Source organism: Rhinoderma darwinii, chromosome 2 (assembly GCF_050947455.1).
Source record: "Rhinoderma darwinii isolate aRhiDar2 chromosome 2, aRhiDar2.hap1, whole genome shotgun sequence".
Lineage (NCBI taxonomy): Eukaryota > Metazoa > Chordata > Amphibia > Anura > Rhinodermatidae > Rhinoderma > Rhinoderma darwinii.
In genome coordinates this window covers 4445539-4471611 of record NC_134688.1, presented here as the reverse complement: position 1 = coordinate 4471611, position 26073 = coordinate 4445539, and the positions used below count along the sequence as shown (strand labels likewise).

At 44.3% G+C, this 26073-nt stretch overlaps 1 protein-coding gene across 3 annotated transcripts in view; it reads left to right on the top strand.

The window, feature by feature from the left end:
* XNDC1N (XRCC1 N-terminal domain containing 1, N-terminal like) overlaps positions 1–26073 on the top strand; it is a 64818-nt gene that overhangs the window by 9402 nt on the left and 29343 nt on the right. For 2 of the 3 annotated variants that reach the window (XM_075851283.1, XM_075851284.1), the window contains exons 5-9: positions 805–998; positions 8658–8734; positions 9317–9504; positions 22143–22245; positions 22974–23092. In XM_075851283.1, the coding sequence (XP_075707398.1) occupies positions 805–998; positions 8658–8734; positions 9317–9504; positions 22143–22245; positions 22974–23092 (681 nt within the window). The remainder of the gene's footprint in view (positions 1–804; positions 999–8657; positions 8735–9316; positions 9505–22142; positions 22246–22973; positions 23093–26073) is intronic. The other variant, XM_075851285.1, reaches the window with a different exon arrangement.

Here is a 26073-nt window from a genome sequence, read left to right as displayed (position 1 = left end):
CTCTCCCTGATGTTGACTACCGGATTTTGTTAGTGGTTTGATGCAATATCGTGGCCCTGCGCGTCCTTGTCGCCCCCGTTTTCCTTTTTGGATCCCAGATTGATTTGTTCCTTGTTTGGAAAAAGTAAATAAATAAAGAATTTACAAAAAAAGATAAAGCAAAGGAATTGCAGAGTTACCCGGCAGGCAGCAGAGATCTTACAGGGTTTCCCGGGACTGTAATATTGATGGACTCTCCTTAGGATCAGTCATCAATATCTGACCGGTGGAGGTTTCGACTTTTGCCACCCGCTCCAATCAGTATAAAGGGGCTGCCGTCTACCAGCGAGTGCTGCGTCCCCTCCGTTTTTTACCCGGTGTGATGCTAAGCGATACGGTCACTATTTATTTATCTGATTGTGGGGGGTGCGGGGAGTCAGACCCCCACCGATCAGATATTGATGGCTTATCCTGCCCCTCATTAAACGGTTATACTCGCTGCTGTGAACCCCAGTGATTGGCTGTAATTTGTGGGAGAATCGGGCAGCAAGTGCTCCGTCTCCCTTCAGTGCCCCCACAGGTGAACTGAAGTATTACACCGCTCTCATTAAAATGTGCACAGATGTCCCCGGTTCTCTGGAGCGAGAAATACTCATTGCTCTGGTTAATAAATGATGGACATGAACGACGCACCCCCCCCCCCCCCCCCCGCCCGATTTATTAATTCAAAATTAAATAATAGAATTGAAGTTTTTTTTGGAAAATACGATTTGTAAACCAAACGATTCCTATAATCTCTGATTCTCCGTCTTCCGGTCATCACAGGAGACTTCTTAGAAGACGCAGCGAAGGAGAAGTGGGATCGTCTCCGTGTCACGTGCGGTCAGCCCTTCAACAAGCACGAGCAGTTCGGCCTGTCATTCATACGTATCCGATCTCCACTGAATGAGGAGGGTGAGAACAGGCGCCCGGCGGGGGGAGGGCCAACGCTACGCACGTCCAGTTCTATCGAAACACAAGTAAGAGAAGAAGTTAGCTACTTCCTCCCTCACTGATGTCACCATAAAGCTACACCTCCCAGCATTCCTTGTGTCTCATCTATAAACGAGGGTTATGTTTCTGCTCTGTCTGACATGTCCTTAATGGACACGAGGACGAGGATTTTCTCATTGTGACAGAGGGAGGGAGGAGCCTGTGAGTGACCGAAACATGAGCGCTCATACAGCTGATAACGGTCAGACAGCTACTTCCTGTCCCAGAAACTGAAGGAAGCAGCACAAGTAACAGGAAGGGACAGAGACTGCACACAGACACTGCACAAGAGCAAGAGACTGCACACAGTGACTGCACAGGAGGAAGAGACTGCACACAGTGACTGCACAAGAGCAAGAGACTGCACACAGACACTGCACAGGAGCAAGAGACTGCACACAGTGACTGCACAGGAGGAAGAGACTACACAGGAGAAAGAGACTGCACACAGACACTGCACAAGAGCAAGAGACTGCACACAGAGACTGAACAGGAGGAAGAGACTGCACACAGGGACTGCACAGGAGGAAGAGACTGCACACAGGGACTGCACAGGAGGAAGAGACTGCACACAGGGACTCCACAGGAGGAAGAGACTGCACAGGAGGAAGAGACTGCACAGGAGGAAGAGACTGCACAGGAGAAAGAGACTGCACACAGACACTGCACAAGAGCAAGAGACTGCACAGGAGGAAGAGACTGCACAGGAGGAAGAGACTGCACACAGGGACTGCACAGGAGGAAGAGACTGCACAGGAGGAAGAGACTGCACAGGAGGAAGAGACTGCACACAGGGACTGAACAGGAGGAAGAGACTGCACACAGGGACTGCACAGGAGGAAGAGACTGCACAGGAGGAAGAGACTGCACACAGCGACAGCACAGGAGGAAGAGACTGCACAGGAGGAAGACACTGCACACAGGGACTGCACAGGAGGAAGAGACTGCACAGGAGGAAGAGACTGCACACAGTGACTGCACAGGAGGAAGAGACTGCACACAGTGACTGCACGGGAGGAAGAGACTGCACAGGAGGAAGAGACTGCACACAGTGACTGCACAGGAGGAAGAGACTGCACACAGTGACTGCACGGGAGGAAGAGACTGCACACAGTGACTGCACAGGAGGAAGAGACTGCACAGGAGGAAGAGACTGCACACAGTGACAGCACAGGAGGAAGAGACTGCACAGGAGGAAGAGACTGCACACAGGGACTGCACAGGAGGAAGAGACTGCACACAGTGACTGCACGGGAGGAAGAGACTGCACACAGTGACTGCACAGGAGGAAGAGACTGCACACAGTGACTGCACAGGAGGAAGAGACTGCACAGGAGGAAGAGACTGCACACAGACTGCACAGGAGGAAGAGACTGCACAGGAGGAAGAGACTGCACAGGAGGAAGAGACTGCACACACTGACTGCACAGGAGGAAGAGACTGCACACAGGGACTGCACAGGAGGAAGAGACTGCAGACAGAGGGACGATTAGTGATTACATTAGACCAGTAAGCCCAGCGTAATGTAGGCGCAGCCGTAATGAAGGAAGCGCATGACTAGGTGTTTGGGAGTTCTAGGCTATTATGTTCTAGGTATTATGTTTTAGGCTATATTTATAGGGATTGGAGGGTTATGTGAAAGGGGCATGGGGCAAAATGTATCTATATGTGGTGGGTGGAGAGTAAAGTATATAAGTCCATGCGGGGAAGAGGCAGCCCTCTTTCCCGCTGGACAACAGGAGAAAGTTTTGTCCTGTTATTATAGTGAAAAAGTCAAATATACAGATAAATAATTTTACTTACCTGATGGAAGCGGCGATGGAGTCAACGATGGCCAGGATCCGGGATGCAGCGATGCAGCACGGCGTGGGATGGCTGGATGCGCTGATTGCCGGGGCTCTTCCTCCGGTTCCAGCGGCTGGAGAGGAGAGTGAGGGACGCAGCAGCAGGCGTTCCAGGCCTCAGGAGAGGCCTTCATCTGCAGAGACGCCTCGGTCTGGTCGGCGCCGAGGGAGCCCCTCCAGGGACCCTCCTCCTCCTGCTGGTCCGGAGCTGCACCCTGGCGACGGTCCACGGAGGTCAGGGAGGAATCCCATCAGGCGGGCGAGACCGGAGGTGACAGGAGGGGGGGGGGCCGCGGCGGCCATCTTCCTCCCTCCTGTCTTCAACAACAACGCCGGAAGTGGAGGCGGGACCGGATGCGCGCGCAAGACCGGATGCGCGCACAGGACCGGATGTGCGCGCTGGGCCGGATGCGCGCGCAGGTCCGGAAGTGACGGCTTTCTCCGGCGCCGATGCTCCAGGTGCCGGAGGAGCTCAGCGTACAGACATCAGGACACCAGCACCGACCCGCAGGAAGAGGCGGGCGGCATCTAGATGGGGAGCGAGATCGCCTCCTGCAGGAGCAGGGAGGCGTGCGGCGGCGACAGCGACCGGAGGTACCCGGGCAACTTCTTGGAGTGACGCCGGGCCCCATCCGGATGAGGGGGGGCAGCGGTCTGCTATACAGGCAGCGACGACGACAAGAAGATTTTATTTTGACAGCCCTGCAGAAGGACTGGATCGGCAGGGCTGTCGTTCTGAATATGCCACGCCACCAGGGGGTGGCAGGATCGTGGACGGGCCGCATTCCGCGGAGCCTAGAGCAGCAGCGACTGGAAGTGCGGGGAGCTACGGGGAGCGTGGGGTGCAGGAGCACCACTCCCCAGGATCGTCACGACCGACGCCTGGATTATCTGGAGTGATGGACGCGTCCGCTGGGAGGTCACCTCAGGGACGGCCGGGTGAGTCTACCACGGATGTGGTGCCGGGGATGTGGGGGGGATATTGTCAATGTCACAGATGCAATTGTTGTTTAGAGGGATGCAGGAGTATTTTATGAGAATTGTGCCAGGCGTAGAGCAGTCGCCAGCGAGGGTATGGGGCGCTGCTAGTGAGGCGTCTGCTAGTGCGGCAGGGAGTGCGGTTGCTAATGAGGCGATTTCTGGTGCGGCTGCGGCAGTGATTGCGGGTGTTAGTGAAGTGGCGCCGGTTGTGGGTGCCGTAGTGGCTGTGGGAAAAGCGGTTGACGAGGCGGATAGTACAGTTAAGAAGGTGGTGGAGGATGTGCGTTTGGCTGACGCCGCTAAAGGTGAGGTTTATGTGTGTTTTGAGGGCCCGCTGGGGGCACATTTGAAGGTGGAAATTAGGGAAAAGATATGGAAAGATGAATATGTTGAGATTTTTTCTTTGCTGCCGTTAGAGAAGTTTAATTTGGACCGGTGGAAACCGGATGAAAGTAAGAAGGAGGAGGAGGAGCGGCGGCGGTATCGTTTGATTCCACGGAATTTTGCGAATTGGCTGCAGGCCTTCGCTATCTTGGCTAGTGTGGTGGGTGAGAAGGCGCCGGAGAACTGTTCGGCGCTATTCTGTTATATGGATTCGGTAGGGGAGGCGTATCGTGTATACGGTGGTAATGCGTGGTTGCGGTATGACGAACAGTTTCGTCAGCGGAAGTCGGTGCGCCCGTCGTTGCGATGGGATCACAAGGATATCAGTTTATGGATGCGTCTGATGTCTGCGCCAAAACAGGGGCAGCAGCCCTTTCGGGATGCGGCCGGCGGTCAGGGGTCAGCAGCGGGTCGGTCAGGATCCTCAGGAAAGGGGTGTTGCTGGCAGTACAATGAGGGGCATTGCAAGTTCGGCCCAGACTGTAGATATAAGCACGAGTGCTCCGGTTGCGGAGGCGCCCATGGTTTGTCCAGATGCTTCAAGAAGCATAAGGGCAGGCAGGGAGATGCTGAGCAGAAGAGGGGCGACGCCGGTGAGGGTGGAAAGGATGCTCCCGTTTTTAAGGGGCTATCCAAATAGGAAAGTGGCGGAGTTGTTGTGGTTAGGATTTTCAGAAGGTTTTCGAATTCCTTGTACGTCGGTTGGACGTGATGGGGTAGTCCGTAATTTGTCGTCTGCTTTGGCGCGGCCTGATCTGGTTACGGATAAGCTGCTGAAGGAGGTGGCTTTGGGCCGCATGGCGGGGCCGTTTTCCTCCCCGCCTGTTCAGAATTTGCGTGTTTCCCCGTTAGGTTTGGTTCCAAAAAAGGAGGTGAATAAATTCCGCCTTATTCATCACTTGTCTTATCCGGAAGGCGAGTCGGTGAATGACGGCATTGATCCGGCCCTGTGCGCGGTTAGTTACACTAACTTTGATGCGGCGGTTGTTTGGGTTCGGAAATACGGGAAGGGCTCTCTGTTAGCGAAAACTGACATTGAGGCCGCTTTTCGTTTATTGCCGGTGCATCCGGATAGTTTTTGTTTGCTGGGATGTTATTGGCAGGAGGAATATTTTGTGGATTGTTGCCTCCCGATGGGCTGCTCCATTTCATGCGCTTATTTTGAGATGTTTAGCACGTTTTTGGAGTGGGTGGTCCGTCGGGAGGCGCAGGTGCAATCTGCCCTGCATTATCTGGATGATTTCCTGTTTATCGGTCCGCCGGGTACCTATGTGTGTGCGGGGTTGCTACACACTATGGAGAGAGTGGCAAAGGATTTTGGGGTACCTCTGGCGCCTGAAAAAACTGAGGGACCCACGACGGTCATTAAGTTTTTGGGAATCATGATTGATTCAGATAACATGGAGTGTCGCTTGCCTGATGATAAGTTGCTGGAGATGAGAGAGTTGGTGGTGAGTGCGCTGCGCAGGAAGAAGATACAATTGCGGGACTTGCAATCCTTGTTGGGGCATTTGAATTTTGCTTGTAGGATTATGCCCATGGGGCGGGTGTTTTGCAGGCGATTGGCGAGTGCTACCGCAGGGGTGCATTCCCCCCATCATTTCATTAGGTTGTCGGCGGAGTTGAAAGCTGATTTGTTGGTGTGGGGGGAGTTTTTGCAGACCTATAATGGGCGGTCGGTGCTCATGTATCAGCCGGTGTCTAGTGTGGACTTGGAGCTGTATACTGATGCGTCAGGTGCTTGCGGATTTGGGGCTTATTTCCAGAGGCAGTGGTGTGCGGGTTGGTGTGCGGGTTGGTGTGCGGGTTGGTGTGCGGGTTGGTGTGCGGGTTGGTGTGCGGGTTGGTGTGCAGGTTGGTGTGCAGGAGTTTGGCCTGATACATGGCATGAATGTGGTTTTGTCCGTAACTTGGCTCTGCTGGAATTGTTCCCGATTGTGGTGGCGGCGGAGTTGTGGGGGGATTGTCTGCGGGACCGGAGAGTGCGTTTCGTATGTGACAATCTGGGTGTCGTTCAGGCTGTTAATGCGCAGACAGCTAATTCTCCGCCAGTCGTGCGGCTATTGCGACATTTAGTTTTGAGAGGTTTGATGTTGAATGCGCATTTTATCGCAGTGCATATTCCTGGGGTGCTGAATTCTGTGGCTGATTCCCTTTCTCGTCAACAGTGGGACAGGTTTCGTCTGCTGGCGCCGGGGGCGGAGTCTCATGGCCTGCCGTGTCCAGAGCATCTGTGGAAGGTGGTGTGACAATGGCGATGTCGCTCGTGGAAAGGTCGGTTAGTGCGGTCACGTGGCAGAGGTACAGTGCGGTGTGGCAGGTATGGGAGGCGTTGTTGGATAATGTGCAGGCAGGTATTGCAGATCGGCAGGCGTGTTTGCTGTATTTTATAGGAAAGGCGTACAGTGAGGGGGCGTCTGCAGCAACGGTCGCTCGCAGTTTGTCGGCCTTGGCTTTTTGGTTCAAGAAGAAAGGTGAGGAGGACGTGACTAAGTCCTTTCTGGTGCGGCAGGCAATGAAGGGTTTCAGGAGGGGTTCCGCAGTTAGGGATCTCAGGAAGCCGGTGTCATTTGAGCTGTTGGTAGCAATTTGTGAGTTGTTGAGGGAGGTTTGTGTTTTGGCGTTTGAAGCGCGGCTATTTACACTGGCCTTTTCTTTGGCGTTCTTTGGGGCGTTCCGGATATCGGAGTTGGTGTCGGCCAGTAAGAATGTGGCTGGGGGTTTATTGTACGCGGATGTGGATTTGGATGGCTCCTGCCTTTCTTGTTTGCTCCGTAGATCTAAGACAGATCAGGAAGGGAGAGGTTTTGTGGTGCGTTTGTATGAGTTACCAGGGTCGCGGGTGTGCCCGGTCAGCGGTTTTCGGGAGTTTGTTGCGGTGAGGCCTGAGGGCCCGGCATCCTTGTTGGTTCAGGCAGACGGGCTGTCTCTGTCAAAATTCCAGTTTTCACAGGTGTTCAAAAAATGTATCCTGTTGTCCGGCAGAGGTGGAGCAGGTTTTAGCTCTCATTCCTTTAGAATTGGCGCAGCTACGGAAGCAGCTCGGTGGGGTTTATCCCCGGCGATGGTTAAGAAGATCGGCAGGTGGGAGTCAGACAGATATAGGTTGTATGTGCGGCCTCACTTGCTGTGAGGCGGTGGAGATAAGATGTGCTGGAGGTGGATATGGAGTAGTTACGTTGTTGTTTTGTGTTGTTTTAGGTGCAGGTCCCTGCTTGATTTGGATCATGGGGCACTCCTACGTACACTGGGGAGGTGTGCGTGCTGATGTTCGTCCGGCCGGACGGCAGTTGGGCATGGATCACGCAGAGGTGCAGGTCAGATGGTTGGGCCTGCGGGGCATGCTGTGGTGTAGGCTGTTACCAGAGGTACAATTTTATGCAGGTTTGGACAGGGCGCCGGATATCTTAGTGGTGCACCTTGGCGGCAATGATTTGGGCATTCGGTCGTCCAGGGATTTAGTGAGGGATGTGAAGATTGACCTTTTGCGGTTGTGGTCGGCGTTCCCAGGAGTGGTTATTGTCTGGTCAGATATTGTGGCTCGCAAGGTGTGGCGGCAGGCACGTTCCGTACATAGCTTAAACAAAGCGCGAGCAAAGGTCAACAAGGTAGTTGGCAGATTTGTGGCACGCAATGGCGGTGTTGTGGTGCGGCATAAGGAGTTGGAGGGCAGAGAGGTCGGTTTCCTCAGGGCGGATGGTGTTCATCTAAACGAGGTGGGTCTGGATATGTGGACCCTGGACATTAAGGAGGGCATGGAGAAAGCCCTGCAGTTGTGGAGGGACAATCATGTGTAAGGGGTCACACATGATTGTCGTGGCGGTAGGAGGAGGGGTCTTTGGAGGCACGGAATGGTAAGAAGGAGAAGCAACAATGGAGATTGTTGCAAGAGAACTCGGGGCGTTTAACCCGGGATAGTATTGGAGGGGCTGGGGAGTGGTTACCCAGCTCATATATATTCCTGATGGGCAGGGTCCCCAGGAAGGGAGAGAGAGGTCTTGGACATGGTTGGTGCCCTCGGGTCAGGTGCAGAACGGCTGTAGGGTAAGGGGTCCAGACCTAATAAGGAAACGATGGAGTTTAATGATTGAAGTGCCTTCAAGGATCCTTTATCTGGAGTTGGGAAATAGAGCAGGATGTTATCATGGAGTTATGATGTGTTTATGGTTATGCTCTTTTCAGAAAAAAAGGTGTGTTTAATAAATGGCTGCTGTGGCCTTTACACCAAAATTCATGTGTGGTCTCTTATTGGGGTTTGGGGTGTAAGGTCGAAGATAGCGGAAGCATCAAACATACCTTAAGTCATGCATTGGCTGTGCTGGGTGTCACGTGTTCTCTGCACCGGGTCTATGGAGGTCCTTGGATCCTGCAGTGATGTGACCTGATTGGGTGGAGGACCCGCAGTGTTATGAGTGGAGTCTCCTCTGCTTCTTACAGGCCGGCAGCTCCTCACCAGTCTCACCACCTCATCCCAGAGAGAAGTCCACGATGGACGTGGAGGAGCCGGAGGTCTGGTAAGAAGCTCTCAGATATTTCTCTTTTCTTTAGTTCAGGATTTCTAGGTCTCCAGAGATGACAGATCTGATACGTGTGTTATATAGGTGGCTGTATACTGTATATCTGTGTATTAGAGCCTGATGAGACGTGAGGTGGATTGCAGACTGCTGTTCTCTCCATCCCCCATGTTTTACCCTGCAGTTCTGCTCCATTAGGGCATAGCTATAAACAAGTACTCCAGCTTTGTTGCATTGCCAATTGAAGCTAAAGATAGTTTATAACCCACCACCTGTCTCAGCTACTTCCCCACTGCCTATACTTTACACTGCAGTTTTTCTCTATTAAAAAAAAAAAGGGAAAGATGGTGCAAATGTCACAGTAAAAATCTCCCATCCCCCACTCCTCTGGTTCTATACTGCAGAACCTCTGACACTCGGGAAGGTAGTCACGTGACCTCATGGCTCCCTCCTCCTGTGATTGGCTGTTACTGTCACATGGTGGTGGGTATTATTTCCGTCTCGAGGATGCAGGACACGTGCGCTGGTGTTTTTGGAGGTTCAGTCTCCTGCCCCCCTCACGTCTTATGTCTTTACCATTAGGAGTCGTATTGAGACGACACTGAGAGAAAAGCTCCAGAAAACGAGTTCCCTTCCCCCAGCCTGTGTCAGCCGCTCCGCACGTATGCTCCAGCTATCTGCGGCGAAATCCCGGAAACGCAGCCAACCAATCACAGCGCCTCCGAGTCCGCCCATCCCCCTGCATTTTGGAGACAGCCCCGTGTCATCCGGTGAGTACAGCGCAGTCATGACAGACCAGCAGTAAAGTATCGCTCTACTGTTCTCTGGTGTCACCTATCATCAGGCACAGTAGAAATGAGTAAAGGAAAGAAGAAACCAGCAGCAGCCGACGAAATATATAAAGATCCATTATTATACACCACAGAGCTAAACACGAGGGAAACATCCGAATAACACGTCTCATCCCCCCAGTGTCCCACCAAATGTGTAAAAACAACAACCCCCAACATGTATCCTCACTACAGAACTCATCATCATCACACCCAACACGTATCATCACTACAGAACTCATCATCATCATCACACCCAACATGTATCATCACTACAGAACTCATCATCATCATCATCATCATCACACCCAACACGTATCATCACTACAGAACTCATCATCATCATCATCACACCCAACATGTATCATCACTACAGAACTCATCATCATCACACCCAACACGTATCATCACTACAGAACTCATCATCATCATCACTACAGAACTCATCATCATCATCATCACACCCAACATGTATCATCACTACAGAACTCATCATCAACATCACACCCAACATGTATCATCACTACAGAACTCATCATCATCATCACACCCAACATGTATCGTCACTACAGAACTCATCATCATCATCACACCCAACATGTATCATCACTACAGAACTCATCATCATCATCACCACACCCAACATGTATCATCACTACAGAACTCATCATCATCATCACCACACCCAACATGTATCATCACTACAGAACTCATCATCATCATCACCACACCCAACATGTATCATCACTACAGAACTCATCATCATCATCACCACACCCAACATGTATCATCACTACAGAACTCATCATCATCATCATCATCACACCCAACATGTATCATCACTACAGAACTCATCATCATCATCATCATCACACCCAACATGTATCATCACTACAGAACTCATCATCATCATCACACCCAACATGTATCATCACTACAGAACTCATCATCATCATCACCACACCCAACATGTATCATCACTACAGAACTCATCATCATCATCACACCCAACATGTATCATCACTACAGAACTCATCATCATCACACCCAACATGTATCATCACTACAGAACTCATCATCATCATCACACCCAACATGTATCATCACTACAGAACTCATCATCATCATCATCATCACACCCAACACGTATCATCACTACAGAACTCATCATCATCATCATCATCACACCCAACATGTATCATCACTACAGAACTCATCATCATCACACCCAACATGTATCATCACTACAGAACTCATCATCATCACACCCAACATGTATCATCACTACAGAACTCATCATCATCATCACACCCAACATGTATCATCACTACAGAACTCATCATCATCATCACACCCAACATGTATCATCACTACAGAACTCATCATCATCACACCCAACATGTATCATCACTACAGAACTCATCATCATCATCACACCCAACATGTATCATCACTACAGAACTCATCATCATCATCATCATCATCACACCCAACACGTATCATCACTACAGAACTCATCATCATCATCACACCCAACATGTATCGTCACTACAGAACTCATCATCATCATCATCATCACACCCAACATGTATCATCACTACAGAACTCATCATCATCACACCCAACATGTATCATCACTACAGAACTCATCATCATCATCATCACACCCAACATGTATCATCACTACAGAACTCATCATCATCATCACCACACCCAACATGTATCATCACTACAGAACTCATCATCATCATCACACCCAACATGTATCATCACTACAGAACTCATCATCATCATCACACCCAACATGTATCATCACTACAGAACTCATCATCATCACACCCAACATGTATCATCACTACAGAACTCATCATCATCATCACCACACCCAACATGTATCATCACTACAGAACTCATCATCATCATCACCACACCCAACATGTATCATCACTACAGAACTCATCATCATCATCACCACACCCAACATGTATCATCACTACAGAACTCATCATCATCATCATCATCACACCCAACATGTATCATCACTACAGAACTCATCATCATCATCATCATCACACCCAACATGTATCATCACTACAGAACTCATCATCATCATCACACCCAACATGTATCATCACTACAGAACTCATCATCATCATCACCACACCCAACATGTATCATCACTACAGAACTCATCATCATCATCACACCCAACATGTATCATCACTACAGAACTCATCATCATCACACCCAACATGTATCATCACTACAGAACTCATCATCATCATCACACCCAACATGTATCATCACTACAGAACTCATCATCATCATCATCATCACACCCAACACGTATCATCACTACAGAACTCATCATCATCATCACACCCAACATGTATCATCACTACAGAACTCATCATCATCATCACACCCAACATGTATCATCACTACAGAACTCATCATCATCACACCCAACACGTATCATCACTACAGAACTCATCATCATCATCACTACAGAACTCATCATCATCATCATCACACCCAACATGTATCCTCACTACAGAACTCATCATCATCATCATCACACCCAACATGTATCATCACTACAGAACTCATCATCATCACACCCAACACGTATCATCACTACAGAACTCATCATCATCATCACTACAGAACTCATCATCATCATCATCACACCCAACATGTATCCTCACTACAGAACTCATCATCATCATCATCACACCCAACATGTATCATCACTACAGAACTCATCATCATCACACCCAACACGTATCATCACTACAGAACTCATCATCATCATCACTACAGAACTCATCATCATCATCATCACACCCAACATGTATCCTCACTACAGAACTCATCATCATCATCATCACACCCAACATGTATCATCACTACAGAACTCATCATCAACATCACACCCAACATGTATCATCACTACAGAACTCATCATCATCATCACACCCAACATGTATCGTCACTACAGAACTCATCATCATCATCACACCCAACATGTATCATCACTACAGAACTCATCATCATCATCATCACACCCAACATGTATCATCACTACAGAACTCATCATCATCATCACACCCAACATGTATCATCACTACAGAACTCGTCATCATCATCACACCCAACATGTATCGTCACTACAGAACTCATCATCATCATCACACCCAACATGTATCATCACTACAGAACTCATCATCATCACACCCAACATGTATCATCACTACAGAACTCATCATCATCACACCCAACATGTATCATCACTACAGAACTCATCATCATCATCATCACACCCAACATGTATCATCACTACAGAACTCATCATCATCATCACACCCAACATGTATCATCACTACAGAACTCATCATCATCATCATCATCATCATCACACCCAACACGTATCATCACTACAGAACTCATCATCATCATCACACCCAACATGTATCCTCACTACAGAACTCATTATCATCATCATCACACCCAACATGTATCATCACTACAGAACTCATCATCATCATCATCACACCCAACATGTATCATCACTACAGAACTCATTATCATCACACCCAACATGTATCATCACTACAGAACTCATCATCATCATCACACCCAACATGTATCATCACTACAGAACTCATCATCATCATCACACCCAACATGTATCATCACTACAGAACTCATCATCATCATCATCACACCCAACATGTATCATCACTACAGAACTCATCATCATCATCATCACACCCAACATGTATCATCACTACAGAACTCATCATCATCATCACACCCAACATGTATCATCACTACAGAACTCATCATCATCATCATCACACCCAACATGTATCATCACTACAGAACTCATCATCATCATCACACCCAACATGTATCATCACTACAGAACTCATCATCATCATCATCATCACACCCAACATGTATCCTCACTACAGAACTCATCATCATCATCACACCCAACATGTATCATCACTACAGAACTCATCATAATCATCACCACACCCAACATGTATCATCACTACAGAACTCATCATCATCATCACACCCAACATGTATCATCACTACAGAACTCATCATCATCACACCCAACATGTATCATCACTACAGAACTCATCATCATCATCACACCCAACATGTATCATCACTACAGAACTCATCATCATCACACCCAACATGTATCATCACTACAGAACTCATCATCATCATCATCACACCCAACATGTATCATCACTACAGAACTCCTCATCATCATCACACCCAACATGTATCCTCACTACAGAACTCATCATCATCATCATCATCACACCCAACATGTATCATCACTACAGAACTCATCATCATCATCACACCCAACATGTATCCTCACTACAGAACTCATCATCATCATCATCACACCCAACATGTATCATCACTACAGAACTCATCATCATCATCACACCCAACATGTATCCTCACTACAGAACTCATCATCATCATCACACCCAACATGTATCATCACTACAGAACTCATCATCATCATCACACCCAACATGTATCATCACTACAGAACTCATCATCATCACACCCAACATGTATCATCACTACAGAACTCATCATCATCATCACACCCAACATGTATCATCACTACAGAACTCATCATCATCACACCCAACACGTATCATCACTACAGAACTCATCATCATCACACCCAACATGTATCATCACTACAGAACTCATCATCATCATCACACCCAACATGTATCCTCACTACAGAACTCATCATCATCATCATCATCATCATCATCACACCCAACATGTATCGTCACTACAGAACTCATCATCATCACACCCAACATGTATCATCACTACAGAACTCATCATCATCATCATCACACCCAACATGTATCCTCACTACAGAACTCATCATCATCATCATCACACCCAACATGTATCATCACTACAGAACTCATCATCATCATCATCATCATCACACCCAACATGTATCATCACTACAGAACTCATCATCATCACACCCAACATGTATCATCACTACAGAACTCATCATCATCATCATCATCATCATCACACCCAACATGTATCCTCACTACAGAACTCATCATCATCATCACACCCAACATGTATCATCACTACAGAACTCATCATCATCACACCCAACATGTATCATCACTACAGAACTCATCATCATCATCATCACACCCAACATGTATCATCACTACAGAACTCATCATCATCATCATCACACCCAACATGTATCCTCACTACAGAACTCATCATCATCATCACACCCAACATGTATCATCACTACAGAACTCATCATCATCACACCCAACATGTATCATCACTACAGAACTCATCATCATCATCATCACACCCAACATGTATCATCACTACAGAACTCATCATCATCATCATCACACCCAACATGTATCCTCACTACAGAACTCATCATCATCATAATCATCACACCCAACATGTATCATCACTACAGAAATCATCATCATCACACCCAACATGTATCATCACTACAGAACTCATCATCATCATCACACCCAACATGTATCATCACTACAGAACTCATCATCATCATCACACCCAACATGTATCATCACTACAGAACTCATCATCATCATCACACCCAACATGTATCGTCACTACAGAACTCATCATCATCATCACACCCAACATGTATCATCACTACAGAACTCATCATCATCATCACACCCAACATGTATCCTCACTACAGAACTCATCATCATCATCATCATCATCATCACACCCAACATGTATCATCACTACAGAACTCATCATCATCACACCCAACATGTATCATCACTACAGAACTCATCATCATCATCACTACAGAACTCATCATCATCATCATCACACCCAACATGTATCCTCACTACAGAACTCATCATCATCATCATCACACCCAACATGTATCATCACTACAGAAATCATCATCATCACACCCAACATGTATCATCACTACAGAACTCATCATCATCATCACACCCAACATGTATCATCACTACAGAACTCATCATCATCATCACACCCAACATGTATCATCACTACAGAACTCATCATCATCACACCCAACATGTATCATCACTACAGAAATCATGATCATCACACCCAACATTTATCCTCACTACAGAACTCATCATCATCACACCCAACATGTATCATCACTACAGAACTCATCATCATCACACCCAACACGTATCATCACTACAGAACTCATCATCATCACACCCAACATGTATCATCACTACAGAACTCATCATCATCATCATCATCACACCCAACATGTATCATCACTACAGAACTCATCATCATCATCACACCCAACATGTATCATCACTACAGAACTCATCATCATCACACCCAACATGTATCATCACTACAGAACTCATCATCATCATCACACCCAACATGTATCATCACTACAGAACTCATCATCATCATCACACCCAACATGTATCATCACTACAGAACTCATCATCATCACACCCAACATGTATCATCACTACAGAACTCATCATCATCATCACACCCAACATGTATCATCACTACAGAACTCATCATCATCACACCCAACACGTATCATCACTACAGAACTCATCATCATCACACCCAACATGTATCATCACTACAGAACTCATCATCATCATCACACCCAACATGTATCCTCACTACAGAACTCATCATCATCATCATCATCATCATCACACCCAACATGTATCGTCACTACAGAACTCATCATCATCACACCCAACATGTATCATCACTACAGAACTCATCATCATCATCATCACACCCAACATGTATCCTCACTACAGAACTCATCATCATCATCATCACACCCAACATGTATCATCACTACAGAACTCATCATCATCATCATCATCATCACACCCAACATGTATCATCACTACAGAACTCATCATCATCACACCCAACATGTATCATCACTACAGAACTCATCATCATCATCATCATCATCATCACACCCAACATGTATCCTCACTACAGAACTCATCATCATCATCACACCCAACATGTATCATCACTACAGAACTCATCATCATCACACCCAACATGTATCATCACTACAGAACTCATCATCATCATCATCACACCCAACATGTATCATCACTACAGAACTCATCATCATCATCATCACACCCAACATGTATCCTCACTACAGAACTCATCATCATCATCACACCCAACATGTATCATCACTACAGAACTCATCATCATCACACCCAACATGTATCATCACTACAGAACTCATCATCATCATCATCACACCCAACATGTATCATCACTACAGAACTCATCATCATCATCATCACACCCAACATGTATCCTCACTACAGAACTCATCATCATCATAATCATCACACCCAACATGTATCATCACTACAGAAATCATCATCATCACACCCAACATGTATCATCACTACAGAACTCATCATCATCATCACACCCAACATGTATCATCACTACAGAACTCATCATCATCATCACACCCAACATGTATCATCACTACAGAACTCATCATCATCATCACACCCAACATGTATCGTCACTACAGAACTCATCATCATCATCACACCCAACATGTATCATCACTACAGAACTCATCATCATCATCACACCCAACATGTATCCTCACTACAGAACTCATCATCATCATCATCATCATCATCACACCCAACATGTATCATCACTACAGAACTCATCATCATCACACCCAACATGTATCATCACTACAGAACTCATCATCATCATCACTACAGAACTCATCATCATCATCATCACACCCAACATGTATCCTCACTACAGAACTCATCATCATCATCATCACACCCAACATGTATCATCACTACAGAAATCATCATCATCACACCCAACATGTATCATCACTACAGAACTCATCATCATCATCACACCCAACATGTATCATCACTACAGAACTCATCATCATCACACCCAACATGTATCATCACTACAGAACTCATCATCATCACACCCAACATGTATCATCACTACAGAAATCATGATCATCACACCCAACATTTATCCTCACTACAGAACTCATCATCATCACACCCAACATGTATCATCACTACAGAACTCATCATCATCACACCCAACACGTATCATCACTACAGAACTCATCATCATCACACCCAACATGTATCATCACTACAGAACTCATCATCATCATCATCATCACACCCAACATGTATCATCACTACAGAACTCATCATCATCATCACACCCAACATGTATCATCACTACAGAACTCATCATCATCACACCCAACATGTATCATCACTACAGAACTCATCATCATCATCACACCCAACATGTATCGTCACTACAGAACTCATCATCATCATCACACCCAACATGTATCATCACTACAGAACTCATCATCATCATCATCATCATCATCACACCCAACATGTATCATCACTACAGAACTCATCATCATCACACCCAACATGTATCATCACTACAGAACTCATCATCATCATCACTACAGAACTCATCATCATCATCATCATCACACCCAACATGTATCCTCACTACAGAACTCATCATCATCATCATCACACCCAACATGTATCATCACTACAGAAATCATCATCATCACACCCAACATGTATCATCACTACAGAACTCATCATCATCATCACACCCAACATGTATCATCACTACAGAACTCATCATCATCACACCCAACATGTATCATCACTACAGAAATCATGATCATCACACCCAACATTTATCCTCACTACAGAACTCATCATCATCACACCCAACATGTATCATCACTACAGAACTCATCATCATCACACCCAACACGTATCATCACTACAGAACTCATCATCATCACACCCAACATGTATCATCACTACAGAACTCATCATCATCATCATCATCACACCCAACATGTATCATCACTACAGAACTCATCATCATCATCATCATCACACCCAACATGTATCGTCACTACAGAACTCATCATCATCATCACACCCAACATGTATCATCACTACAGAACTCATCATCATCACACCCAACATGTATCATCACTACAGAACTCATCATCATCATCACACCCAACATGTATCATCACTACAGAACTCATCATCATCATCATCACACCCAACATGTATCATCACTACAGAACTCATCATCATCATCATCACACCCAACATGTATCATCACTACAGAACTCATCATCATCATCACACCCAACATGTATCATCACTACAGAACTCATCATCATCACACCCAACATGTATCCTCACTACAGAACTCATCATCATCATCACACCCAACATGTATCATCACTACAGAACTCATCATCATCATCATCACACCCAACATGTATCCTCACTACAGAACTCATCATCATCATCACACCCAACATGTATCCTCACTACAGAACTCATCATCATCATCACACCCAACATGTATCATCACTACAGAACTCATCATCATCATCATCACACCCAACATGTATCCTCACTACAGAACTCATCATCATCATCATCACACCCAACATGTATCATCACTACAGAACTCATCATCATCATCACACCCAACATGTATCATCACTACAGAACTCATCATCATCATCATCACACCCAACATGTATCATCACTACAGAACTCATCATCATCATCACACCCAACATGTATCGTCACTACAGAACTCATCGTCATCATCATCACACCCAACATGTATCCTCACTACAGAACTCATTATCATCATCATCACACCCAACATGTATCATCACTACAGAACTCATCATCATCATCATCACACCCAACATGTATCATCACTACAGAACTCATCATCATCATCACACCCAACATGTATCATCACTACAGAACTCATCATCATCATCATCACACCCAACATGTATCATCACTACAGAAATCATCATCATCACACCCAACATGTATCCTCACTACAGAACTCATCATCATCATCACACCCAACATGTATCATCACTACAGAACTCATCATCATCATCATCATCACACCCAACATGTATCCTCACTACAGAACTCATCATCATCATCATCATCATCACACCCAACATGTATCATCACTACAGAAATCATCATCATCACACCCAACATGTATCCTCACTACAGAACTCATCATCATCATCACACCCAACATGTATCATCACTACAGAACTCATCATCATCATCATCATCACACCCAACATGTATCCTCACTACAGAACTCATCATCATCATCACACCCAACATGTATCATCACTACAGAACTCATCATCATCACACCCAACATGTATCATCACTACAGAAATCATGATCATCACACCCAACATGTATCCTCACTACAGAACTCATCATCATCACACCCAACATGTATCATCACTACAGAACTCATCATCATCATCATCATCACACCCAACATGTATCATCACTACAGAACTCATCATCATCATCACACCCAACATGTATCATCACTACAGAACTCATCATCATCATCATCATCACACCCAACATGTATCATCACTACAGAAATCATGATCATCACACCCAACATGTATCCTCACTACAGAACTCATCATCATCACACCCAACATGTATCATCACTACAGAACTCATCATCATCATCATCATCACACCCAACATGTATCATCACTACAGAACTCATCATCATCATCACACCCAACATGTATCATCACTACAGAACTCATCATCATCATCATCATCATCACACCCAACATGTATCATCACTACAGAACTCATCATCATCATCATCACACCCAACATGTATCATCACTACAGAACTCATCATCATCATCACACCCAACATGTATCATCACTACAGAACTCATCATCATCATCATCATCATCACACCCAACACGTATCATCACTACAGAACTCATCATCATCATCATCATCATCACACCCAACATGTATCATCACTACAGAAATCATCATCATCACACCCAACATGTATCCTCACTACAGAACTCATCATCATCATCACACCCAACATGTATCATCACTACAGAACTCATCATCATCATCATCATCACACCCAACATGTATCCTCACTACAGAACTCATCATCATCATCACACCCAACATGTATCATCACTACAGAACTCATCATCATCACACCCAACATGTATCATCACTACAGAACTCATCATCATCACACCCAACATGTATCATCACTACAGAAATCATGATCATCACACCCAACATGTATCCTCACTACAGAACTCATCATCATCACACCCAACATGTATCATCACTACAGAACTCATCATCATCATCATCATCACACCCAACATGTATCATCACTACAGAACTCATCATCATCATCACACCCAACATGTATCATCACTACAGAACTCATCATCATCATCATCATCACACCCAACATGTATCATCACTACAGAACTCATCATCATCATCATCACACCCAACATGTATCGTCACTACAGAACTCATCATCATCATCACACCCAACATGTATCATCACTACAGAACTCATCATCATCACACCCAACATGTATCATCACTACAGAACTCATCATCATCACACCCAACATGTATCGTCACTACAGAACTCATCATCATCATCATCATCATCACACCCAACATGTATCATCACTACAGAACTCATCATCATCACACCCAACATGTATCATCACTACAGAACTCATCATCATCATCACACCCAACATGTATCATCACTACAGAACTCATCATCATCATCATCACACCCAACATGTATCCTCACTACAGAACTCATCATCATCATCATCACACCCAACATGTATCATCACTACAGAACTCATCGTCATCATCATCACACCCAACATGTATCTTCACTACAGAACTCATCATCATCATCATCACACCCAACATGTATCCTCACTACAGAACTCATCATCATCGTCATCATCACACCCAACATGTATCATCACTACTGAACTCATCATCATCATCATCATCATCACACCCAACATGTATCATCACTACAGAACTCATCATCATCACACCCAACATGTATCATCACTACAGAACTCATCATCATCACACCCAACATGTATCATCACTACAGAACTCATCATCCTCATCATCATCATCATCATCATCACACCCAACATGTATCATCACTACAGAACTCATCATCATCATCACACCCAACATGTATCATCACTACAGAACTCATCATCTTCACGTGTATAATGTCCGTCCGCCGTCCTTGAGTCTTTATCTTCTGACGTTATCATTTTTTGCTTTGCCGTTTCTCGGTTTTACCTGTTTTTTAGACGGTTGTGTGATAACCAATATGGCCGCCACCACTGCCCCTCCTCCAGGACACCCTTCATGTACCGGCGCCTTCAGGGAGCTGCGTGTTGGATGTAGTTGAGCCCCCCAGTTCAATATTTATACAGGGGCCGTCCCAGCGGGTCACATCCCTCTAATCCTCTTGGTGCTTCGCGCAGGTTCTTGCCCGGAGACCCTTACATCGCGGCTCGGCCCCTCACAGAAGGAACATGTGACTCCTCGTGCCTGTCGCGAGCAGAGAATGGCGGAGGCCCGAAGAAGGTGAGGCGACATACTCCATATGTGACCAGCTCGGGTTACTCCACCCAGAATGCATCATTCCCCCTTCACTCCCTTGGTTGTCCCTGAGATCATCCTGTCCGCTCATCAGTCACACGGTATAATCCATAATCTGTCACTGACCAGAGGTTGTCACAGCTCCGCCCACTTCACAACACTGAGTTATCTTTATACACGTAATACTGTCCATATAAATAAAGTTGTTCTGCCGTGTAATATAGAGGGTGACCACCCTGGAGTCCTGATGAGAGGGGGTGTCAACTCTGGAGGCGGGGCCTAATTGCAAATTTTTTGCCAGGTTACTTACATAAAGTGGGCGGAGCTTGTCAAGGGGTGGGGCCACCCACAGCCCTATACATTTACTATAATATATGCTATAAACTGACGTGATTGTAGTGAAAATCGACGCCAGCTCTTAGATTTCACGCAGTGCCGGACGGGCAGCCGAATATGCAACAAATTTATTAAGAGGCACCCGCGTCACACTGACCTCCTGCCTGGTCCTATTAGACTATTATATGATACACCAGGCACTGTACAGGTAGAGATCACTACATCTCCCGCAGTGCAGCAGAGTGCAGTATTTAGTGGAGGATGAAGCAGCTGCTGATATCAGGTACAGGACGATGTCAGGTGGAAGCCGCAAAGCACACGATAAAAGATGTGACTGGTTATATAGTGTATAATAATGTCCTATTCTCCGTTATCAGAAGGAGAGCGCAGACTCGTAACAGCGAGAGAAACCTGACACCGAAGAGAGAGCGCGACCGTCCCAGCACAGCGCAGCGCCCCCCCGAGACCGACACCAACACCTGTCCTATCTGTGCAGGTGAGAACGAGTCTCAGCACGTCGCGGCACTAAAAACAGCATTATATATCACTATTACAGGATGACACGTACATTATATATCACTATTACAGGATGACACGTACATTATATATCACTATTACAGGATGACATGTACATTATATATCACTATTACAGGATGACATGTACATTATATATCACTATTACAGGATGACACGTACATTATATATCACTATTACAGGATGACACGTACATTATATATCACTATTACAGGATGACAGGTACATTATATATCACTATTACAGGATGACACGTACATTATATATCACTATTACAGGATGACACGTACATTATATATCACTATTACAGGATGACACGTACATTATATATCACTATTACAGGATGACATGTACATTATATATCGCTATTACAGGATGACACGTACATTATATATCACTATTACAGGATGACACGTACATTATATATCACTATTACAGGATGACATGTACATTATATATCACTATTACAGGATGACATGTACATTATATATCACTATTACAGGATGACACGTACATTATATATCACTATTACAGGATGACGTGTACATTATATATCACTATTACAGGATGACACGTACATTATATATCACTATTACAGGATGACATGTACATTATATATCACTATTACAGGATGACATGTACATTATATATCACTATTACAGGATGACACGTACATTATATATCACTATTACAGGATGACACGTACATTATATATCACTATTACAGGATGACACGTACATTATATATCACTATTACAGGATGACACGTACATTATATATCACTATTACAGGATGACATGTACATTATATATCACTATTACAGGATGACACGTACATTATATATCACTATTACAGGATGACACGTACATTATATATCACTATTACAGGATGACAGGTACATTATATATCACTATTACAGGATGACACGTACATTATATATCACTATTACAGGATGACACGTACATTATATATCACTATTACTGGATGACAGGTACATTATATATCACTATTACAGGATGACATGTACATTATATATCACTATTACAGGATGACACGTACATTATATATCACTATTACAGGATGACATGTACATTATATATCACTATTACAGGATGACACGTACATTATATATCACTATTACAGGATGACACGTACATTATATATCACTATTACAGGATGACATGTACATTATATATCACTATTACAGGATGACACGTACATTATATATCACTATTACAGGATGACACGTACATTATATATCACTATTACAGGATGACACGTACATTATATATCACTATTACAGGATGACACGTACATTATATATCACTATTACAGGATGACACGTACATTATATATCACTATTACTGGATGACAGGTACATTATATATCACTATTACAGGATGACATGTACATTATATATCACTATTACAGGATGACACGTACATTATATATCACTATTACAGGATGACATGTACATTATATATCACTATTACAGGATGACATGTACATTATATATCACTATTACAGGATGACACGTACATTATATATCGCTATTACAGGATGACACGTACATTATATATCACTATTACAGGATGACACGTACATTATATATCGCTATTACAGGATGACACGTACATTATATATCACTATTACAGGATGACACGTACATTATATATCGCTATTACAGGATGACATGTACATTATATATCGCTATTACAGGATGACATGTACATTATATATCACTATTACAGGATGACACGTACATTATATATCGCTATTACAGGATGACACGTACATTATATATCACTATTACAGGATGACAGGTACATTATATATCACTATTACAGGATGACATGTACATTATATATCACTATTACAGGATGACACGTACATTATATATCACTATTACAGGATGACATGTACATTATATATCACTATTACAGGATGACATGTACATTATATATCACTATTACAGGATGACACGTACATTATATATCACTATTACAGGATGACACGTACATTATATATCACTATTACAGGATGACACGTACATTATATATCACTATTACAGGATGACACGTACATTATATATCACTATTACAGGATGACATGTACATTATATATCACTATTACAGGATGACATGTACATTATATATCGCTATTACAGGATGACATGTACATTATATATCACTATTACAGGATGACACGTACATTATATATCACTATTACAGGATGACACGTACATTATATATCACTATTACAGGATGACATGTACATTATATATCACTATTACAGGATGACACGTACATTATATATCACTATTACAGGATGACACGTACATTATATATCGCTATTACAGGATGACACGTACATTATATATCACTATTACAGGATGACAGGTACATTATATATCACTATTACAGGATGACATGTACATTATATATCACTATTACAGGATGACATGTACATTATATATCGCTATTACAGGATGACACGTACATTATATATCGCTATTACAGGATGACATGTACATTATATATCACTATTACAGGATGACACGTACATTATATATCACTATTACAGGATGACATGTACATTATATATCACTATTACAGGATGACACGTACATTATATATCACTATTACAGGATGACACGTACATTATATATCACTATTACAGGATGACATGTACATTATATATCACTATTACAGGATGACATGTACATTATATATCACTATTACAGGATGACACGTACATTATATATCACTATTACAGGATGACATGTACATTATATATCACTATTACAGGATGACATGTACATTATATATCACTATTACAGGATGACATGTACATTATATATCACTATTACAGGATGACATGTACATTATATATCACTATTACAGGATGACAGGTACATTATATATCACTATTACAGGATGACACG